Genomic DNA, 21,644 nt, shown 5'->3' on the forward strand with positions numbered 1-21,644 from the left:
AGTAAGGTAGTTTTGTTAATCTTGTAGTGTTCTAGCCATCCATGTCTTTGTTTGCAATTATGGAGCACCCTAACTTGAGTCAACCAAGCTCTACTTTTGCTACTTTGTGAATCTGGGCAGATTGTCAACTTGTTTGCAATTTTGCCGGTGATGTTGTAGTTGATCCATGCATGCTATGCTTTTGCTATTGCCATGTCTAGCTTGTATTTTGTTCCTTCTTGATGGATGTATGCTTGTCTTGCCATGACTTGCACCGTAGTGAGTGCATCGAGCTCGTAAACATGCCTACTTGAGTTATATTTCAGCATGTGTCAGTTTTCACTAAGTATGAAAACTGATTATGTTTTTGCTATGTTCACGTGCTTGCAACTGTATTTTCTGATCCCTTTTGGCTCAAGGTCACTAAGGGACTTTTGTTAAGCTCTTTAAGTAGCTCCATGACATGCTTTACTTTGCCATGTTTAGATCCTGTAGCATGTAGTTTTGTTGCTCCGAAGAGGGCTACCTGATCTGAAATTCCAGACAAGTGTTAATTTCACCAAGTCTGAGATCTGTTTTCCATATGCATTTTTGCCATGCTTGTTTGAACCTGTTAATGGATGAATTGGCCGTAGCTCAGTGCTAAACTTTTGTTAAGAATCTTGTGTGCATCCCTGCCATGTATTTTGTTGTCATGTTTGGGTGCTGTAGCATGTTCATCTCATTGCATTTAGATGGCTACTTGCTGTAAATCACAGACCGGTGTCATTTTTGAATCGCTTGCCATTTCCAAACCGTAACTCCGATTCCGGCGTTCTTTATATCGTTTTCAAGCGATTTCATCTCATCTTTCCAGTGGCACACTTGGATTTCCAAGTTGAGGCCAGGTTCATGCATTTCCTGCCATATCTTGCATTTTGCATCCCGCATCGCATCCCGCATAGCATATCTTCATTTCATCATATTGCTTGGTCTTGCACGTGGTTGATTGTATCCTTGTTGCTTGTTTGTCTTGTTTGGGTAGAGCCAGGAGACGAGTTCGCTAACGAGGAGCCCGTTGAGTTTGCTTTCGAGTATCCAGTCAACTCTGACAACTGTGCAGGCAAGATGATCATACCCTCGAAATCACTACTATCTTTGCTATGCTAGTTTGCTCGCTCTTTTGCTATGCCATTGCTACGATGCCTACCACTTGCTTGAAAGCCTCCCAAATTGCCATGTCAAAACTCTAACCACCATTGTCCTAGCAAACCGTTGATTGGCTATGTTACCGCTTTGCTCAGCCCCTCTTATAGTGTTGCTAGTTGCAGGTGAAGATTGGAGGCCGTTCCCTGTTGGAACATCTTTTATTTACTTGTTGGGATATCATTATATTGCCATGTTATCTTAATGCATCTATATACTTGGTAAAGGGTGGAAGGCTCGGCCTCTCGCCTAGTGTTTTGTTCCACTCTTGCCGCCCTAGTTTCCGTCATATTGGTGTTATGTTCCCGGATTTTGCGTTCCTTACGCGGTTGGGTTATAATGGGAACCCCTTGATAGTTCGCCTTGATTAAAGCTTTTCCAGCAATGCCCAACCTTGGTTTTACCATTTGCCACCTAGCCTTTTCTTTCCTTGGGTTCTGCAGACTCAAGGGTCATCTTTATTTTAAACCCCCGGGGCCAGTGCTCCTCTGAGTGTTGGTCCACCTGTCAGCTACCGGTGGCCACCAGGGGCAACTCTGGGCTGGCCTACCCGTACCTAGGACAATCTGAGTGTGCCCTGAGAAAGAGATATGTGCATCTCCTATCGGGATTTGTCGGCACATTCGGGCGGTCTTGCTGGTCTTGTTTTAACCTGTCGAAGTGTCTTGAATTACCGAGATACCGAGTCTGATCGGAACGTCTTGGGAGGAGGTCTATTCCTTCGTTGACCATGAGAGCTTGTCATGGGCTAAGTTGGGACTCCCCTGCAGGGATTTGAACTTTCGAAAGCCGTGCCCGCGGTTATGGGCAGATGGGAATTTGTTAATGTACGGTTGTAGATAAATTGAACCTTAATTAATTAAAATGAATCAACTGAGTGTGTTATCGTGATGGCCTCTTCTCGGCGGAGTCCGGGAAGTGGACACGGTGTTGGAGTAATGTTTGCGCAGGTTGTTCTCTAGTTTCTCGCTCGTGCTTTGCCTCCTCTTCTCGCTCTTTTTTGCGAATAAGTTAGCCACCATACTTGCTAGTCGCCTGCTGCAGCTCCACTCATATTCTTACCTTGCCTTACCTATAAGCTTAAATAGTCTTGATCGCGAGGGTGCGAGATTGCTGAGTCCCTGTGGCTCATAGATTACTATTTCACCAGGTGCAGGGCCTGATGATTCCGCTCCAGGAGACGCGTATGAGCTCAAGTGGGAGTTCGACGAAGACTCTCAACGTTACTATGTTTCCTTTCCCGATGATCAGTAGTGGTGCCCAGTTGGGGGTGATTGGGACCGTGTCGCATGTTGGGTTCTCTTTTATTTTGGCACCGTAGTCGGCCATGAGTGTTTGGATGATGTAATGTTATTTATGTACTTGATTGACGTGGCGAGTGTAAGCCAACTATGTTATCTCCCCTTTATTATTTATATTACATGGGATGTTGTGAAGATTGCCTAACTTGCGACATATGCCTTCAATGCGATTATGTCTCTAAGTCGTGCCTCGACACGTGGGAGCTATAGTCGCATCGAGGGTGTGATAAGTTGGTAATCAGAGCCTTCCCCGACCTTAGGAGCCCCATTGCTTGATCGTTTTTAGCGGCCGAGTTGTGTCTAGAAATTTTTTTTGAGTCGTTAGGAATTATATATCGGAGAGTTTAGGAATTCTTTTTACTTCCCAGTCTCCTCGCTCTGGTAAGGCATCCTGACGTAGAGTTTTGACTCTTCTCTTCTCAAATTTCACTAATTTTTTTTAGGATCACGCGGGTATCTTGGAATCGTTCCGATGGTTTTATGATGAGAACATTGTCTTGGTGCCTCCTGTCAGGGGTTTAGTGGAAGTGTCCCGGGGAGTTGAGCTCTGAGATGTTGTCATCATAATTTTATCGTTGCAGTTCTGGAATACCTGAGTTTAGTACGCCGACATCGAAAATCTCTTTTATGCAGTTCGTTGGTGAGATAATCTCGACGCCACCCAGTACTGGGGCGGGAGTTCAAGAGTATCACCATAACTTGTATAACGGATGCTTTTCGAAGGTTGAGGTAGATGGTTTCCGAAGGTTTCTTGGTTATGTGTTGAAGGATGGATACAGCTGGATGTAGGAATTGCTAGTTTGGGTGAGATATTATGCTTCCCCTGTATCCCCACACTTGATTGCATAACCGGAAAGGTTCGGGAGTTTCATAGGTGGGAATTCTAGTAGCTCTAGTTCTTCTTCCACGGATATTGGTTTGAGATTGGGATTTCTTACCGATTATTCGTTCTTGATCCGTACCTTGTTGATTTATTTCTCTACCTTAATTCTACGTGGCTTCTCAATTTATGGATATGTGACCATTTTAAGAGGAATGCATTCGTTCATTGTGTTCGGATGTGAAGACTATATGTTGCAATTTTCATTCCGTTGGATTCAGCTTCAATATTTATCTGTCACTGTGCTAATGGTGGTCAACCTCTTCAGGATGGCTCCTCCAACGCGCATGACTCCGATTCCTGATCCGCCACCACCTCCACCTCCTCCAGAGGCATGGCAAGCTGTGATGGCCGCAACCAATGCAAACACACAGTTGATCATGCAAATTCTTCAAGAGCGCAACCAAGGGAATCAAGGCAGCAATCAAAATCACTTTGCTACACTCAACCAGTTCCTTGCTAACGGGCCAAAGACTTTCAGCAATTGTGTTGAGGCAACCGATGCTGACGATTGGCTAGTGGATCTGTGAAAGCATTTCGAGTGCAGTAACGTCAGGCCTGAGGACTTTGTTAAGTTCGCTTCCTTCCAACTCAAAGATCAAGCTGCAGAATGGTTCCAGCAGTACAAGGACTCCAGAGGTGGACGTGTTATCACTTGGGATGATTTCCGTCGAGATTTCCGAGCTCATCATATTCCCCAGAGCATGGTTGAAAGCAAGCGTGAGGAATTCCGCAATCTGAAGCAAGGCTCTTTGTCTGTCTATGACTACAACAAGTTGTTCCAGAAGCTCGCCCGCTTTGCCAAGTAGGACGTCCCTGATGAGAAGAGCATGATATACCAGTTCAGGGGTGGTCTTATAGAAGAAATTCAGCTAGCTCTTGTCCTCTTTGAGCCCTTGAGATACGATGAGTTCTACAACATGGCACTGAAGCAAGAGGCTGCTCAGTTGAGGTGTGATGCTTTCAAGAAGCGAGTCAGAGATGTTACTCCTTCTTCCTCTACTCAAGTGGCCAAGCAGCAGAAGTATTGGCTTCCTCCTCCTCCGTTCCGTCAGCCATATCAGCAGAAGAGCAAATGTGGCAGTGGTTCTTCCACTCGGTTGGTCACCTCATCACCACTCGACCGCTTCGCGTATCGCCACTCGGTTGGTCACCTCATAACCATTCAACCGCCCTATGCGTCGCCCCTCGGTTGGTCACCTCATCACCACTCGGCCGCCCGCGCGTCGCCATCGTTTGGTCACCTCATCACCAGTCGGCCGCCCCGTGCGTCGCCCCTCGGTTGGTCACCTCATCACCACTCGGCCGCCCCGCGCGTCGTCATCGGTTGGTCACCTCATCACCACTCGACCGCCCCGCGCGTCGCCATCAGTTGGTCACCTCATAACCATTCGACCGCTCCGTGTGTCGCCATTGGTTGGTCACCTCATCACCACTCGGCCGCCCCGCGCGTCGCTATCGGTTGGTCACCTCATCACCACTCGACCGCCCCGCGTGTCGCCACTCGGTTGGTCACCTCATCACCACTTGACCGCGCCGCGCGTCGCCACTCGGTTGGTCACCTCATGACCATTCAGCCGCTCGGCGCGTCGCCATCGGTTGGTCACCTCATCACCACTCGGCCGCCCAGCCCGTCGCCACTCGGTTGGTCACCTCATCATCACTCGGCCGCCCCGCACGTCGCCACTCGGTTGGTCACCTCATAACCATTCGGCCGCTCCTTACGTCGCCATCGGTTGGTCACCTCATCACCACTCGGCCGCCCCGCCCGTCGGCATCGGTTGGTCACTTCATCACCACTCGGCCGCCCCGCGCGTCGCCATCGGTAGATCACCTCATCATCACTCGGCCGCCTCGCGCGTCACCGTCGGTTGGTCATCTCATCACCACTCGGCCGCTCCATGCGTCGCCACTCGGTTGGTCACCTCATAACCATTCAGCTGCTCCGTGCGTCGTCTCTGGGTTGGTCACCTCATCACCACTCGGCCGCCCCGCGCATCGCCACTCGGTTGGTCACCTCATCACCGCTCGGCTGCTCCGCACGTCGCCACTCGGTTGGTCACCTCATCAACACTCGGCCGCCCCATGCATCGGCACTCGGTTGGACACATCTACATCAATCGGTCGCCCCTCGCATCGCCATCGGTTGAACACATCTTCACCACTCGGCCACTCGCGCACCTTCAGACAGCTAAGTCATTCTACATGGACTACATTCTATTATTTCCGCATTCCCAAGTATCCTGTTATTCACACATCACATTCACTCGGAGGCCACGCCACCAAGTGTACCTCTATGCTCGGCTGCTTATTTTCACCCGAGTCCAACTTCCATTATTTCGCATACGTCATTCACGAACACCACGTGTTCTTTATTTGGAGTTTGCATCGGTCCTCCGGGGCTGCAACTCAGTCGAAACACTACACTTCCATTTTATTTGAGCCAGCACTTTGACAAGTTTGAACGGATCCTTCGCTCTTTCACACTCTTGCTGGTCAACCAGCAAGCCCCTTGCACTCCCAGCGGGTGTCTATGGGTGTTATTCACACAAATCATTTCAACACACATCAAATTTCCTCGAGAGATTATTTCGTTGGCTTGTGCCACTTTTACACAAGTTACGCAATCACTCGACGGCCCTATGCGCCAACTTCATCACTGCCCAGACTCGGTCGGCGTACCAGTTCTAGCACACCACAACACTGACATTGTCGCTCTGTTGACTTCAAACACATCCGACCAACCCCTCTGTGGAATCCTCTTCATCATATCAATGATATAGACCTCGTCAGGCATGAGACAGATAAGTCCCTTTTATAATTAAACTTCACACTTCACTTCTTTGTGAGTTTACCTCTTTCAAGCATCACTCTGAAGCTTCTCCTCATCTTTACCCGAGTCCGACTTGATGAATTGCAAATCATGCATTCAAAACTGTATTTCTCGTATTCCAATGTGTCGGTTGTCGAAGACTGTAGTACACTCGGGGGCTACGCCGCACTCGGGGGCTGCATCTCATTTGGAATGACACTCTCCTGAGTTGTCGAGTACTTCATCACCAGTCAAATCCTTCACTTCAACAAGTGCATCCGATCCGCCACTTTGACAAGTTTTATAATCACCTAGATGCTCTGCGCGCCATCTTCATTTCTACCCAGACTCAGTTGTCATGCCGGTCTTGTTGCGTCGCAACCACACTACACCGACCTCGTCACTACATTAGCTTCGAAAGCATTCGGCTAACTCCTTCAAAGACAATTTCAACCACTTGGCTAGACATGCAATCTTTCACTCGGCTGCCCCGCGTGTCGTCACTTGGCCACGCCGCGCGTCATCACTCGGCCACCCCGCGCATCACCACTTGGCTGGACACATAGTCCTTCACTCGGCCACCCCATGCATCCTCACTCGGCCGTCCCGCGCATCGCCACTCGGTTATGCACATCTTCACCACTCGGCCGCCCCGCGCGTTGCCACTCAGTTGTGCACGTCTTCATCATTCGACCACCTCGTACAACCGAGTGATGACTCGGCCGCTCCACGCGTCGCCACTCAGTTGTGCACGTCTTCACCACTCGACCGACCGTGCATCATCACTCGGTTGTACACATCATCGCCCCTCGGCCACCTCGCGCGTCACCATCAGTTGGACATGTTTTACCTCTACACCCCAGCACGGGAACGACTAAGTTACTCATATGATCAAACCTCATATCACACTCTATAGCAAGCTTACCTCTTTCAAACATCACTCGGGGGCTACGCATAGCCGTTGTCCATGTTGTCCTCAGGGGTTACGCCCATTCGATCAACCCATTGATCACATCAGGAATATCTTTCTGACCATACATACAAGTGCCACCAAAATTTTCCTTGCAGTCAACATACCCCGATCAGTCGGGAAGCACGCCCACTCGGACAAATACCCCTTTGACGCAAAATCTAACGGTCAATATAAGAAGTACTACTGGAATGACCACTCCCTGGAGTGCCCAGCTTTTTTCTACAGTCGGCAGTTTCAAAGCCGAGTTCATTCACCATGCCGAGAGCACGAAGATTCACCTGCTTGACCGAGTTCCAGGTTGAATTTATTCCGTGCCGAGTGCACGAAGATCAGTCCAACTGACTCAGCTCAGGCCGAGCTTATTTACCATGTCAAGCGTCTGAAGATGCATCCGATTCACTCAATTTCAGCCTAAAAGATATTTACCGTGTCGACTGCATGGAGGTTTACCAGGAGACTTTAACCCTCTGCCCGACTCATCTAGTCCGACAGAGGCTCGGGGACTACACCCAGTGGGTGCACTCAGCGTGCCCCCACTGGAAGAGAACTCAGAAAGAAACATTCTTGCTCGGTCAAGACCAGCTCCAGATCACTCAAGTATTACTCGACTTCTGAGTCGAGGAGAAACAAGCTAGACCAATACCGGATCCTCAAGTACTACTCGACCTCTGAGTCAGAGAGGAACAAGTTCGATCGGTACCAGCTAAGAAGATTTTTAGTTTTCTCAGACCCCCGTCGACTGCCTGCAGTCAACGGCGGTCTCCGGGACTACACCCAGTGGGTGCACTCAGTGTGCCCCCATTGGAGTAATCTCCACACGGTACGGCCTGACCAGTCCGAGTGATGAACAACAAACAAACAAGTTCTAAAGACTCCCATCAAACTACAAAAAAATCCTATAAGGTGAGTTTAACGCTCCTCCGTTGGACCTGTTTTGAGCCTTCTTCTAGGACTCAAAGCGTGAAACTCACACGTTTGGATCCAGAACCGACTCGTATTGACGTTCCCCCGGGATAAATAATGGCATCTCTCCGAGAGAACAGTCCATGCGTCAATCCTGTTGCCCGGATTTAATGACGCACCCATACTTTGATCACGAGTTAACCTCTTCTGAGAGATGAACCAATGTCGCCAAATTGCTCCACGCGGGCACTGACCCTGATCAGTCAGGAAGCGCAGTGCCGGAATCCATTGAGATTTTGTTCAAACCTTGGTTGTCTGAAAGCACGACGACTTGTGCCGAGTATTTCCGTAATCACTCGGACCAAATTGTGTCTTTCACAAACTCGTTCTGCAAAATCACAATCGATTCGGGGGCTAATGTTGGGGATACACATAACAGGTAGGCCCACGAAGGGTCGAAATATCATGAAGCATGGGGTCCACACAACATGTGGGTCCAGATAAATTTCATACAGACATACTATCCACTCGACCAAGCAGCATACCATCCACTCGGATGACAGTTCACCACTCGACCGTACGACTCACTCGGATATACGAAGACCAGCAGGCATCAAAGCAGTCGGCATCATTCTCATAGTGAGGGCTTGGTAGTGGGCTAGCATTATGGCATTCATGCCCCACTTTGTAATATAGGAGGTGAGGGGGTGGCGCACTCTATATAAGCCACCCCCACCACTAGACTAAGGGGCTTTTTTCTTCCATCTCTTTCTCTTTTTCACCATTAGTCTCAGGACTACGGGGATCCGTTCTCCTCTCATTGTAATCTCCAGATATACACTAAGATAAAACAAAGCCTCTCCGGAGCATGAGACGTAGGGTTGTTATCTCCACCGTGAGAGGCCCGAACTCGCTAAAACCACCGTGTCACCCATATGCATCTCGATAGATCATGCTCCGTTACCCTATACCTTATTATTGTCGGAATCGTTCCCACGACACCAGGATTTTGTAACTGTTATATACTTTCTAAGCCGGAATTTTTATGACGGTCTTTAAATTTTCATCAATATAACAGTAGCCTCCGGGACCGGGTTATCCCTCCATCGTCCTGGGTTCTTAAATTTGCTGAAACTGGTAAGATTTCCTGAGTCATGTCATCGTAGCCCCCGAGTCCCAAGGTGACTTGAGGAGTTGGCTTAAGATTCTCCATATTTGACCGTGATATAAACCGGCATAAGTTGTATATCATTGGTGTTGATAGCAGGATGTGAGTCCATAGAAGGTTGAGGTGACTGCGGCGGGTTATAAATGATCCCGTATGAGCCATGTCAGCAACTTGGCCAATGGTTCCTTCCAACTGGCTATTTAAAGTTTAACCAAACCGTAGTGGCGGCGACTTATGCGCCTGCCCATTGAGCCACTCAGTGCAGACGGCGGTTGATAGTATATGATACTTTGCCTTCATTTTGCTGAAAGAAAACCGGGCTATCCAAGATGTGACTTGCTCATACTCAATAAACAGCTCATGCAGACAGGTGCAGCCCGGTATGTTAATGTAGACCAGGCCGCAAGAGACGGATGACAAGGACGACCGTGGATTCAGAGGCGGCACAGACACATGAATCGGCCGCGGCGTTGTAAACCGGCGTGGACGGGCGAGTTAGCCACATCATATTAATGTAAACCGGTCTGCAGAATGGCGGCTTGCACATATATTCATCAATCTTGATGGCATGGTAAGATACTAGCACATTATAATTGTGGCGCGAGTTATACATCCATGACATAACCATAGCTTTTGCAGTGAATAATTGTCCTGCATAAACAATATTGCAGACCAAGGCAAAAATAAACTGATCTTTGAGAAAAATAATAAGTGCTAATAAAATATATTTTAGATGGACATCACGTGATGTGTTTAGGCCGAAAAATAATCCGCAATGAAGTTGATGATCACTATGTGAAACTGAAATCCCTCACGGGTGAATCAGCCGCGGGAGCAGACAGATGAATCGGCCGCGGCATTTAAAAGCCGGTGCGGACGAGCAAATTCTCCTTCTGATTGTAAGCCGATGCCGACGCGTGAACCGGTCGCGAGGGCGGGTGGGGCGAGTCGTGTGTGGCACTGTAACGCGGCGCGGACGGGCGAGTCGGCCGACGCGTTGATGTAAACCGGACCATGACACGCCTGTCCGTGGAGCCGTGCGGCACAGCCGAACATGCATCCACGGTATACCCCCACCCCTTTTTTTAATAGTTTCCCTGCGTAAAAAATTACAGACTAGAGTAATTGTTGTCGGATGAATTAACATGTACTAATAAAATACATAGGAAAAATAACACCTGGTGTTTTTTGCCGGATGCTGGCGCTGGATAATGCATAGTGCTGCTTTTGCTTTTGAAAGAAGAGTTGATTGGTTCTGTGTCTTCTAGTGTCTGAGGTCTCCACATAACCCGGCAGGAACTTTTTTCAGCCGGAATTTCTGGAACCGGAACTTCTTGATAATTCGGCCGGAACTTTTGATAATCCGGAACTTTTGAACTGGAACCTCTTGATAATCCGGCCGGAACTTTTGATAATCCAGAACTTTTGAACCGGAACCTCTTGATAATCCGTCTGGAACTCTTTTTTTCATAATCTAGGTCAGAACTCTTTATCGACTCGGACGGAACCTTTTGGTGATTCAGTTGCAACCCTTTGATGATTCGGACAGAACTTTTCATCGAAGCGACCGGAACTTGCATCGAGGCGATCAGAACTTTCCAATAATCCGGCCGGAACTTTCCGACGAGCTGGCGGAACCTTTCGATGAGCCTGACGGAACTTTTTCGATGAGCTGGCTGGAACTCTCCGACGAACCGGCCGGAACTTATTCAATAAGCCGGACGGAGCTTCCGATCCCTGTGATAGCGCCCTCCAAGAATTCAACACCACCGTGTGTAGGCCCCACGGTGGGCGCCAACTGTCGTGGTTTTGTCACGGCAGATGTCCTTAGTGTCAGAACTTAGTCGCGAGGCCAGCGCATCTATGTGATAGTTTGAGAGGGGTTGATCGGGACAAGAGACGCGAGGCGGATCATCACACAAGACAAGGATTTAGACAGTTTCGGGCCCCGGGAAACATCATCTGAAATAGCCCTACATGTTGTTTGTGGCTAGGTCTCATTATGCTCATGAGGGAGTCGCCGGTAAACCGGCTCTCCTCTAGTTGCGTCCAGCCTTGGCTATTATCTTTTTTTTCCTTCTTTGGGGAGTCATGCCCCTCCTTATATATGTTGAAGGGGCGGTTTACATGACTAGTCCTAGTTGGATTAGGATTACTCTATTATAAGTGGAGTCCTAGTCTCACTTCCTTTGTAAGGGAATATTCCTTGTGCTTTCCTCATAAACCGGCCCACCATTAACATGAACCGGCCTTCTAGGCATTGGGCCTTGTCATCCGTCTGACCCGTCCACCGGGTCACCAGTGTGTCATAATGTTCCGGCGGGTTGCTTGTAAACCGCCAGGTCAGGGCGGGTCGCCAGTGAATCGCCATGTCCGGCCGGGTTACGCCACGGGGTATATCCCCGATAGTGCAGTTTCTGTATAGGACGTTTCGTTGCCACGTGACAGTATGCTCTCTCCATTGTTTGACATGCATGCGCAGTCTCTCTCTCTCCTCATTCTTTCTTTCTCACAGGCTATACCTGGCCATCCATCAGGCCGGGCCGGGCATCGGGCCAGGCCTACCAAAGCCCAATGTAGAAAACCTAGGCCCGAGCCTGGCCCAGCTAGGCTGTCAGGCCTAAAAATCAGGCCCAAGCCCGACCCATCAGTCAAAAAGTCCATCGGGCCTCGGGCCGGGTCTCTTCCCTAAACTGCAAATACGACAGGCCCGAGCCTGGCCCGGCCATTAAGCTCAAAATCTAGGCCCAGGCCTGGCCCGTGGGCAAGGTTCGGTCGGGCTTTCCGGGTCTTCCGGGCCGGGCTGCCCATGGCCAGGTATATTGCAGGCTTTTCTCTTAAGGGGTGTTTGGTAGCCCGGGTAGCTTTAGCCTGCAGCACATGGGGGATCCTGGGTGAGCTTAGCCTGGTTGAGCTAGTGTAAAGATGAATTCAGATGTATGTTTGGTGGGATGTACGATATGAGTGCACAAGAGATGCAATATATAAGAGACTAGTGGTTGGGGCGCGCCCGTGGCGCGCCGCCTGAGCAGAAGCTTGGGCGCTGCTAGGTAGACTCGTACCTTTCATGCTGCTCTATGTACTAATCAACTTGCTTTACGAAGGAATTCAATTAAAACAGAGGGGAAAAAAGCAGAACTGAGTATATACACATAAAAATTGTTATAGCCCTGGTATTAACAGGCGCATGCAAGACTGATGAGTGGCAGTCTAAGAGATTACATGCAATAGGGTAACTTGTAGGTGCTCAAAAGCAAGCGATGGCAGCATTCATCATGCTTGTAGAGTCGGTCACCGGTGTTGACGGAGGCAAGGGAGATGTTGAGCTTGGTCCGGATGTCCCTGATGGCAGCCTTGGTCCTCTCGATGGCGATGGCACTGTTGGCATCCTGAATCCTCAGTTGCCCGACCTTCTTCTCGTAGGACAGCCTGACACGCTTCCCTGTGCGCAAATGTGTTCCATTTCATATCTTTGGCTTGACTCGTTCTTTGGACTTCTAATGACTATACAAATTCTTGGAGAAACAAGTGTACTTGATTGAACGTACCCTGACTTTAGGCTCTCCTTGTGCCTTTGGAAGAGCTGGAATAGCTCCGGCAAAGCATCACAAATGCCGACTTGCTCCTCGCCGTTGTTATCCTGAACATCCCCTCTCGGAGCAGCTGGTTTAACTGTATATGTACTCCCTCCAGTCCTTTTTAGTTCGCATAGAAGATTTGTTTGAAGTCAAACCTCGTAAACCTTGACCAAATTTATAGAAAAAAATACAAACATTTAGAATGTGAAATCAACAACATTGGATGCGTCGTGACTTTAATTTTCATATTGTATAAATTTAGCATTACATATGTTAATATTATTTTATATAAATATGATCAAACTTTACGAAGTTTGACTTCAGACAATCCTTATATGCAGAGTAAAAAAGGCTGGAGGAGTACAAGATAGTAATGATCAGTCTACAGTCTACCTTCTACTTATATTCCATGAATATGTTTTCTCAAGATATCAAAAGCATTACCCTTAATTTCAGGCCATCTCATTTTGTTTCAGAGCTTCTATATGGAAGAGCGAACAATTAGGAACACCATTGTGGTACAACAGCCCATTGCTTGGCCAAAACATCAAACTACAGTTTCTCTGACGAAAAAGTGCTCACAGCTTAAGCCAAAGCTGCAATGCGAGCTTCCCAGTTTTCTCGTCCTTGGATAGCCCCCTCTTGACCTGAGAAATCACCCAAGCATTAACAAACCATGCCAAGACCTTGAAAGAGTGTACCCATGTAATTACCATCAGATACATAGTACATTACATACAAAGATAAACCGCACCCCTGCTCACTTGTTATTAACCAGCGGACATGTTGTGTGCACCCCTTTTTTGCTCTTTTTGGTTAGCTTGTGTTTGGTCAGCTTGTGTGTACACATCTGCACGAATACATGGAACAATTTATCCATGGCAATCTGGAACATGAGGAGCTCGTCTAGATCCAATAGCTTCAACCCTCCCAAACTTGCATCAAGGTATAACATGTGATTGCTAATAAAAATTCAGATCATGGTACTATTTCAATGGCCTACGCATCAAAATTAATTTCTTGAGAAATTTAAAACATTGTCCCTTCCATAAATGTTAGTACAATCCGATGCTCATACAAATATACCTGCTCTTATGACTGGATAGATCAATAAGAAAATGTGTGTGAAAATTAAATAGCCAAATAATATACACTGACTATTTGCATTTGACAACATTTCATGAAATTATGATTCAGAAGGGAGAGGGATCCTAGCATGTATACCAGCCATGGTGTGAATCAGCCAGTCTTGAACACACGGATGGGCGCGCCGGCATGTATACCAGCCATTTCTACCATGAGGAATATGTTCAGAAGAGCTGGCCATGAGGAATTGATAAGCAGGAAGGTTGCAGCGTGCATGCATCTTATGATTCCAAACTGACAAGGCAGACTGGATCTCCAAATCATGAGGATCAATAAAATTGGGCCACAATTGAATGTTCAGCCAAAAACCTGAAGTTCTGACACTTGCAAGCATAGCTAGTACTCTGTTTCAAGTGACCACATGACACATGCAAGCAAAAGGAAAATTACTCACTCGGCGCTTGCAGCTGCTCCTCTGATGCCATCGGCAGGTAAAACCATTTATTCCCAAATTTTATTGTGTATGAATCCATGTGAAGCATGCCCTTGCATCTCTGAATAAAGACATGCAATTTCCAATGCATAAGTCATTATTTCTATAAACGTACAAAAGAACTAAAGAGAAACTAAATTTATATCTTACTAGTTGGTTCAAATTGTCATGTTCCTCCACAACTGAAAACCTGGTTATCTTCCCAACGTCCTTTCCCAAATTCTCCCAGCTCGCAAGTCCTTTCCAAGTTCTATACATATCTATATAAACAGAGGTAAAGTCCTACACATCAGAGAAAATTGATACGACCTATAATGCAATCTAGGAATACTAAGAAACTTCTATAATCTTGAACTTGTTTTACTTCAGGGTGGTCAAAGTCGTATTGGTAGGTTCTTTCTACCTAGTCAGATGGCTGGTAAATCATAATGGTCAGACCTATGCTTCCCTACTTGAATACCTTGGTGTGACGCTGATGGTTACTTTTCTTTTTATTCACTGTGTCTTTACAATTCTCGTAATTGGTATGCTCTTTCACATTTCATATAACGTATAGAAGAAAGACTATATGCTGCTACCACTCCTAGTACATGAAAAGAACAATGGTTTAAGAACATAGTCAAAATTGTACCTTGACTAAGGTGAGATGGAGATGGGCGTTGTAGCTCCCGTCCAGAGAGACTCGCAGCAGGAAGGCCCCGTGGTGGAGTGAGATCCTGGGAGGGGAGTCCAACTACGCCCTGGAGAAATACCAGCCTGGATACTAGAAAAAATGCAGTCAAAATTCTCAGGGCGTATAGGAAGGAATGGATGGATGGAGACATGTCGCGTTACTGCTGCTTGCAGGGTTTGCAGGTTGCTGCCGCCTCCTTGGCACGAGCCATGGTGCCACCTTAGCCCGCGCTTGAGAAGAACCATGGTTTACAACAGGCCGAGGAAGAACTTGTAGTCATGGGAGCCGATTCCATGGGCCCGACAGAGGGCGACTCGCCGACTCGATGGGGATGTGAAGCAGTGGCAGCCACCGAGCTGCTGCGGCATGGCCGATGCAATCCTTGCATCTCCAACGGCAGTGGGACAGGGACGGGCGCTGCTTCCCGTTCAGGACTCGGCTCTCATCCACCAATCACCGTCATCGCGGGGCGTGCGGCGGCGGGACTGGGGAAATGATAGTCTAGGGTTTCCATCGCTGGTCCTTGTATCGATGCATTTTCTGTTTCTTTTCTCTCTCATTTTGCACAGTAAAACCAGCATAGTAAAAGACACGTGGAGGCAACCAGAGGGCGCCATTGTAGCGACTGTTAATGGGTTGTATGTTGTTTGGTATGCCACATTTGAGCTTAATTCTGTGAAACATTTTTTCCACTAAAAGATGTGTTTAATGAGATGAAATTACACTTGAAGCAACCAGACAACATGCACTAATTAGATCTACGTAATCACTGCGGTAATAATCAGAACATTTCATAATGCTTTTGATTTACATGATGAAGTTCGTGCTTTCGACTCTAGAACTTACAGATCCTACAGAATCCGCACATAGATGAATCTACGGCTAGATCTACTGGAAAATCCTTCAAACTACAGACGAAATCAGCATGCATCACCGCAGAAGAAACTAAAACTCGATCTACTTGCAGATTACGACTACTACGGCATGTCGGTGGGAATGACACCTATGGGATCACTGGGATCCCTTCTATGGTCGGCGGGCGCAGGGTCGTGAGAAGAGCAGGTTTAGGAGCTAGCACACGTATCGTTTACCCAGGTTCGGGCTGCGAGGATGCGTAAAACCCTAGTCCTGCTTTGGTAGATGTATTGAGTGTTCTTGAGCTTTTTGAACTAGCTACAGTGCACTACACCACAACACCGATGCAACAGCATATAATCTGCCGGGAGAACGCACTTAAGACGACAGATAAACTGCCAGGACAGATATTCTCCCGGCAGATAGAACTGCCACGACAACGTCTGCCGGGGATTTCTTGTCCCGGCAGATAAACAATCCCCGGCATTTATCTGCCCCAGCCATTGTATCTGCGGGCAGATTCATCCTACCATAGGAACTATAGTTTACTGGCAGTGAAACTGCCTGCACAAGCACATTTTTCTGGCAGGTAATATGCCATGACGTGTTTTTCACAAGCAATCTCAATTGTTCTGGGCAGTATATCCCTAATTTAGTATCCAAAATCATTGTGTTCAAACAGTCGTGATAGATCACACAACTTATACATACAATTCAATCAAATTACACAAGGCCTCATTCAATAAAATAAACAGACCAAAAATATATGTTTCTTATGCATGCATGTACCAACCATATACAAGGACATTGTGCCTCAAAGGAAATGTAAGAAATCATGCCACAACCAAAATGAGCATACAATGACTTGTGTTCTGAAACAACCACCAAAATGCAGTGTAAAACTCAATGTCTCAAGGTTCAACAAACAAAGCATATTACATATGTATATATTATCACTCCATTAACTTGTAGATCTTCCAAACATCCAGCAACAACTTGTAGATCTTACAAACTTCCAGCAACATGTAGATCTTACAAACCTACAGCAACTTGTAGATCTTCCAAACCTCCATCAACCTGCAACAAATCATAAACTCAAAATTGGTGTTGTCGTCTCAGATTTTAAATCAACATATTATAGATGTCGATGTGTTGCAGTTTAACTCATTAGCATAAAATTCTTCTAAATGTGCAACACTTAATCATCACAGCAAGTAATGATTATTACAGACATAATTAGATCAAGCAGAAACTATTTGCGCTTCACATACAAAAATCTTCCATGGGAAAATATGGCAACACAAGAATCTGTACCATTGTTACTTGATTTACAAAACCGTACACTCCAAGTGCACCCAAAGGAACATATTGCACTAATTTTATCAGTGAAGTTTCGGATGTCATACGATAGATTCAACCTAGAATAATAAAAGAAAGAATGCACAAAACAAAATTGAAGAACCAGAAAAAATAAAAGGTGAAAGTTACGTCCTAAATGATATTCACAGGTGAAAAATCAAACAAAACAAATAAGCAGCAAAAAGAAAAATAGAAATGATATCATATAACAATGGCCAAGAGAAATATGCATATAAATAGTACACCCTCCATTCACAAATATAAGATGTTTTAACTTCTTTGTGAATTGGGTGTATACAGACACGTTTTATAGTGTGTTTGTTCACTCAGTTTAGGCCGTATGTGGTGCATATTGAAATATCCAGAATACCTTATATTTGTGAACGGAGGGAGTATAACATAGCAATATCCAAGAGACACACTTACTTTACCTCCTCAGCTTGCTTGAGGTCGCATTTTTGTTGAACGGGTAAAAGCAAACTCTATTAATTGCTTTACTCCATCAATATATGTTTGTCTGTGTCTAACTTTATCTGTTCATCTCTTGTTCATTTTTGACCAGTTTCCCTAAAAGAGACAGAAAGAGGTTCTCTAGCTAGCTGCTTTTCTCCCATTGATCGATAAATGGAGATAAGTGACACAGAACAAAAACCATTTTTCACAAAGATTTGAATTTAGTACCCCTACAAGGCTTCGCTAATTTAGTTTGTAGTTGTAGCATCCATCTTGCTGCCATGGAAGATCTCTTCAGCATAAACAGGATGTCAAAGATATTAGTAGTACATTCTAGGGAACATGTTTGATACTTAGTCATTATCTTCACAACTGCAGTGCCATAAACTAAAAACTTGTTGAACTCATTCTAGTTACTGCTCAGAAGAAAAAGGGGTAGAAGTTTGCAAATGCATCTCACCTGACAAATGCTCTCAGTTGGGGCAAGGAAGTACATTAGGCAGTGCTGCCTAGGGAGAGGATGTAGATAATGAGCCCTACAATAGGTGACACTAAACCCAGACAAATTATTAAATACCACCTTGTGAAAATGAAAAGAGCTAAGCTAGAGTAACCTAATTAAATAGAAGTTGGAATACACATAGAGTAGTAAATACAACCACTCTAGTAAGTACAGAAGGAGCAACCCAGACAAAATTGCTGCCAATGATTCAAGTAGAATTACAGACACATTCTTTCAGCATCTTTACTCGCTCTTTCCTCAAGCGACGCAGCATAGCAAGTAAAAGACCACACCGGGAATCCGCCAATCAATTAGAACTGGGCCTAGTTCTGAGAAAAAAGATCAAGTTAGCATCCACAGGCGAACAGAAGGAGCTACCATGAGATTTTTTTCATCACCTTCAATCTGGAAAGAAAATCCATTGGTTCATGTAGCAAGGGGTTCACAACAATGGCTTCAACATCAGCATCGACATTGTCATTGCCTTCGATGGGGCTACGGCCTTCAGTAAAGTACAGGAAGCTCTGCTTAACTGTAGCCCAGCCCGGGAATAGCTTCAACGCCGTCTCTATGCAGTTTTCAGGGCAGATGTTCCTTATTTCACCATCAGGGTCAGCCCTGCAGTTGGGACTTGTATGAATGTGATCAACAAGGTAACCATATCGACATCTGATAGAGACAACTTATTCAGAACATACATACCAGTTTTTCCAAACCTCGGTCATGGTCTTGAGAAACTCACGGTACACGTCGTTGGGGAGGTTGTCTCTAGCAAATAGAAAGCATTGCATAGTCTCCATAATGTATTCTTTTTCCCCGTTTTGTATCCGTAGCTGTCGTCGTCAACTTCATCAAAAGATGCAGTTTACTTTCACTGCTGCTAGCTCTGATGATCAGTCTTGCAAATTAGTAATACTCAAACAACACCTGCTCATCACAAACGAAAGTGTATCAATTATTGATGGCATGTCTGAATTCTGAGACTACCAAAATCTATTACTGTATTTCCCCATTTTAGGGTGTTCCGCAGTTCTATTCCTGGACACACAAACATCTTGTGTAGTGGTGTAGACAGTAAAAAAATGGAAGTTCTATTTGTAAGCTGACTTTGCTACTATCTGACACAACTTGTAAAGTGTGCAATTAGCCAAAACCTAAATTCCCACTAAATCAATGCGCAAAATCTTTCAGCTTGGAAACAAGAATCCCTAAAACATATATAGAGCGGTACTCACATGATATCGACGTCCGTCTTAGAAACCACCCAAGCAAATTGTATCTTACAAGCGCTAAAGTGTGCAGCAACTTAACTTCCATTAACCAACACGCACAATCTTGTTCTTGGAAACAAGAACCTCTAATTAAGCAGGATATAATGGTACTCACATGAGCACCAATATCTCATATATTGCCCGGACAATTCAGAAAAAAGTAAACAACTATGGCGTGACGGCGTATGGTGTGATGGGACTGGGCTCACGCCATCCCATCGCAAGCACGGCCGTCGCACAGTAGGTCGTGTGCCCTGGATCAACATCTACGAATCTCCAAGCCAAATTGATGGAAAAAGAGAAGACGAATTTCAAACATGAAATCCCACTGCACGGCCCACAAACGACAGGGGCTGCCACGGATTCGAATTATCCAACGCGCCCATGTCCATCAGATGAGCAATGTGAGCAATCAACTGACAGGGCGGTGGTACTGATCGGCAAATTACCTAAGAATACAAATAATATTATGGAATATCTGGCTAGATTTTAGACAATCGAAGCTTCAGGTCAATACACTGCATCTCATGAGTCATGACTAAAATTGCTACACACTAAATAAAAACAGAAGTTAGCAAAGAAATCTAACCTATCAAATGTTCTAGGTTGGGGAAAGGAAGTAGAGGAGCTAGCGTTACCAAGGGAGAGGACGTTGAGGAGGTAGGGTTGCTCGTAGGAGGGGACGGACGGTCCGCTGCTTGGGGCAGAGGACGTAGTCACGTAGAGGAGGCGGCCCCGCTCGATGCTCCGGTGACAACTGCTGCTCGGGCAAGCAAGCTCGCGGAGTAGGGTCGTGGCGATGGATCGTTCGGCCAAGGATGGTGGTCGACGGTTGAGTGGCTCGGCAACTGGGCCGGCGGGCGGGGGCTTAGATCCGTGATAGTTGGTGCTCGGCGGCGCCAAGGTGGGGTGCTGGGGGCGACTGCGGCAGTGGTCGGAGTGGAGGGTAGTCGGCGGCGGCGGTGGTTGTGGGGCGGCGGCGAGGGTGATGGTTGGGGGCGGCGGCGAGGGGTGATGGTTGGGGGCGGCGGCGATGGCAGATCGCGTTTGGGGGGGCGGCGAGGGCACAAAAGACTCGATTTGGGGGCGATTTGGAAGAGGAGTCTGGGAGATTGGGGCCGAGTGTATATTTCGTTCGGTGCCAAAATTTTCGCCTCTCGCGGGCCTTCCCTCGCTACCGCGCGACTTTGGCCCAATATCATTTTGGTCGCCCGCCAAAATACAGTCCCCGGCAGCTAATGGGCCATGGTTAGGTTATCCCGGCAGATAGTGCACCTTTTAATGTGCACATGATTACCGGCAGTTTATGGGCCCTTGCTCATCAGGTTCTATCGGCAGTTTTTCTGCCCTGAAGTACTTCTACCGGCAGTAACAAGCTTCCCGGCAGATCTTTTGCCCTTATTCACATAATTCTCCCGGCAGTTAATTGCCCCCAATTAAGTGTTGTGGTGTAGTGGTGGCTGTGCCGTCCCAAAAAGCCAAATCCCTCTCCTGGTCGCCTCGGTCCTCCTTTTATAGGAAAAAGGGGTTGCCACAGTGGCACACAGGAGGTGGAAAGTCCTACAGTGCGCGAGCTTATCGCACGACATTACGAGACAAAGTGCATTAAATGCGCTAGGTAGGTGTCCATTAGCTTTATCGGGGATGGGAACGATGGTCGTCCCGTCCGTCGTCGCTTCGCCTCACTTCGACACGCGCCCAGACCAGCGATGCATGCAGCGCCATATAGGTAGGTAGGCAGCTCAGGTGGCGCGGTGGTAGGGCCTTAATGAAGATCTGCATGCCGCCAAGCAGGTGCTTGCTAATTTGGCCTGGAAGCTGCATGTTGCCACACAGGTGCCTGCCCAGCTGGTTGGGCTGACAGCTGCATGCGAACGGCGGTGGAGTCTTGGATGATGCGGGCCTGGCGGTGGCCCTGCTGATGCCCTCGGCAAGGGTCTTGCCGGTGGCCCAGGAAGAGTCTTGCCATGGCGTTGCTGTCATCCCCGGAAAGGGTCTTGCCGGGGGTCTTGTGGATTTCCTCGGCTAGGATCCTGCCGAGGGTCGCCGTCTTCTAATCCTCATCTGATATTGTGTTTATGATCTTGACAAATATTTGCATGCCACCACAGAGGCGCCTCCCTAGCCTTGGTTCCGACGCAGTTGTTTGGGTCGGAGCCTGTGGGCTCAATGG

At 47.0% G+C, this 21,644-nt stretch overlaps 2 protein-coding genes across 3 annotated transcripts; both read right to left on the reverse strand.

The window, feature by feature from the left end:
• Positions 1 to 13,549: 13,549 nt before the first annotated feature.
• On the reverse strand, positions 13,550 to 15,494 carry LOC125523659 (uncharacterized). The gene is made up of 4 exons (XM_087537265.1): positions 14,990 to 15,494; positions 14,509 to 14,618; positions 14,320 to 14,419; positions 13,550 to 13,629 (listed from the first exon to the last, which is right to left on the reverse strand). Exons 1-4 carry the CDS (start codon positions 15,180 to 15,182, stop codon positions 13,550 to 13,552), a joined length of 483 nt encoding a protein of 160 aa, XP_087393391.1. The 5' UTR covers positions 15,183 to 15,494.
• Positions 15,495 to 16,629: 1,135 nt separating this feature from the next.
• Positions 16,630 to 20,550, reverse strand: LOC125524921 (uncharacterized). 2 transcript variants are annotated; one of them, XM_087536975.1, is made up of 5 exons: positions 20,110 to 20,550; positions 18,903 to 19,127; positions 18,599 to 18,830; positions 18,159 to 18,529; positions 16,630 to 16,963 (listed from the first exon to the last, which is right to left on the reverse strand). In XM_087536975.1, exons 2-4 carry the CDS (start codon positions 18,998 to 19,000, stop codon positions 18,524 to 18,526), a joined length of 336 nt encoding a protein of 111 aa, XP_087393101.1. In that variant the 5' UTR covers positions 19,001 to 19,127; positions 20,110 to 20,550; the 3' UTR covers positions 16,630 to 16,963; positions 18,159 to 18,523. The 2 variants fall into 2 exon arrangements, with proteins under 2 accessions (XP_087393101.1, XP_087393102.1); XM_087536976.1 differs by having other exon boundaries at positions 18,599 to 18,818; positions 20,110 to 20,548.
• Positions 20,551 to 21,644: the final 1,094 nt, after the last annotated feature.

This window comes from Triticum urartu, chromosome 7A (genome assembly GCF_056163025.1).
Source record: "Triticum urartu cultivar PI428250 chromosome 7A, HENAU_Tu73, whole genome shotgun sequence".
Lineage (NCBI taxonomy): Eukaryota > Viridiplantae > Streptophyta > Magnoliopsida > Poales > Poaceae > Triticum > Triticum urartu.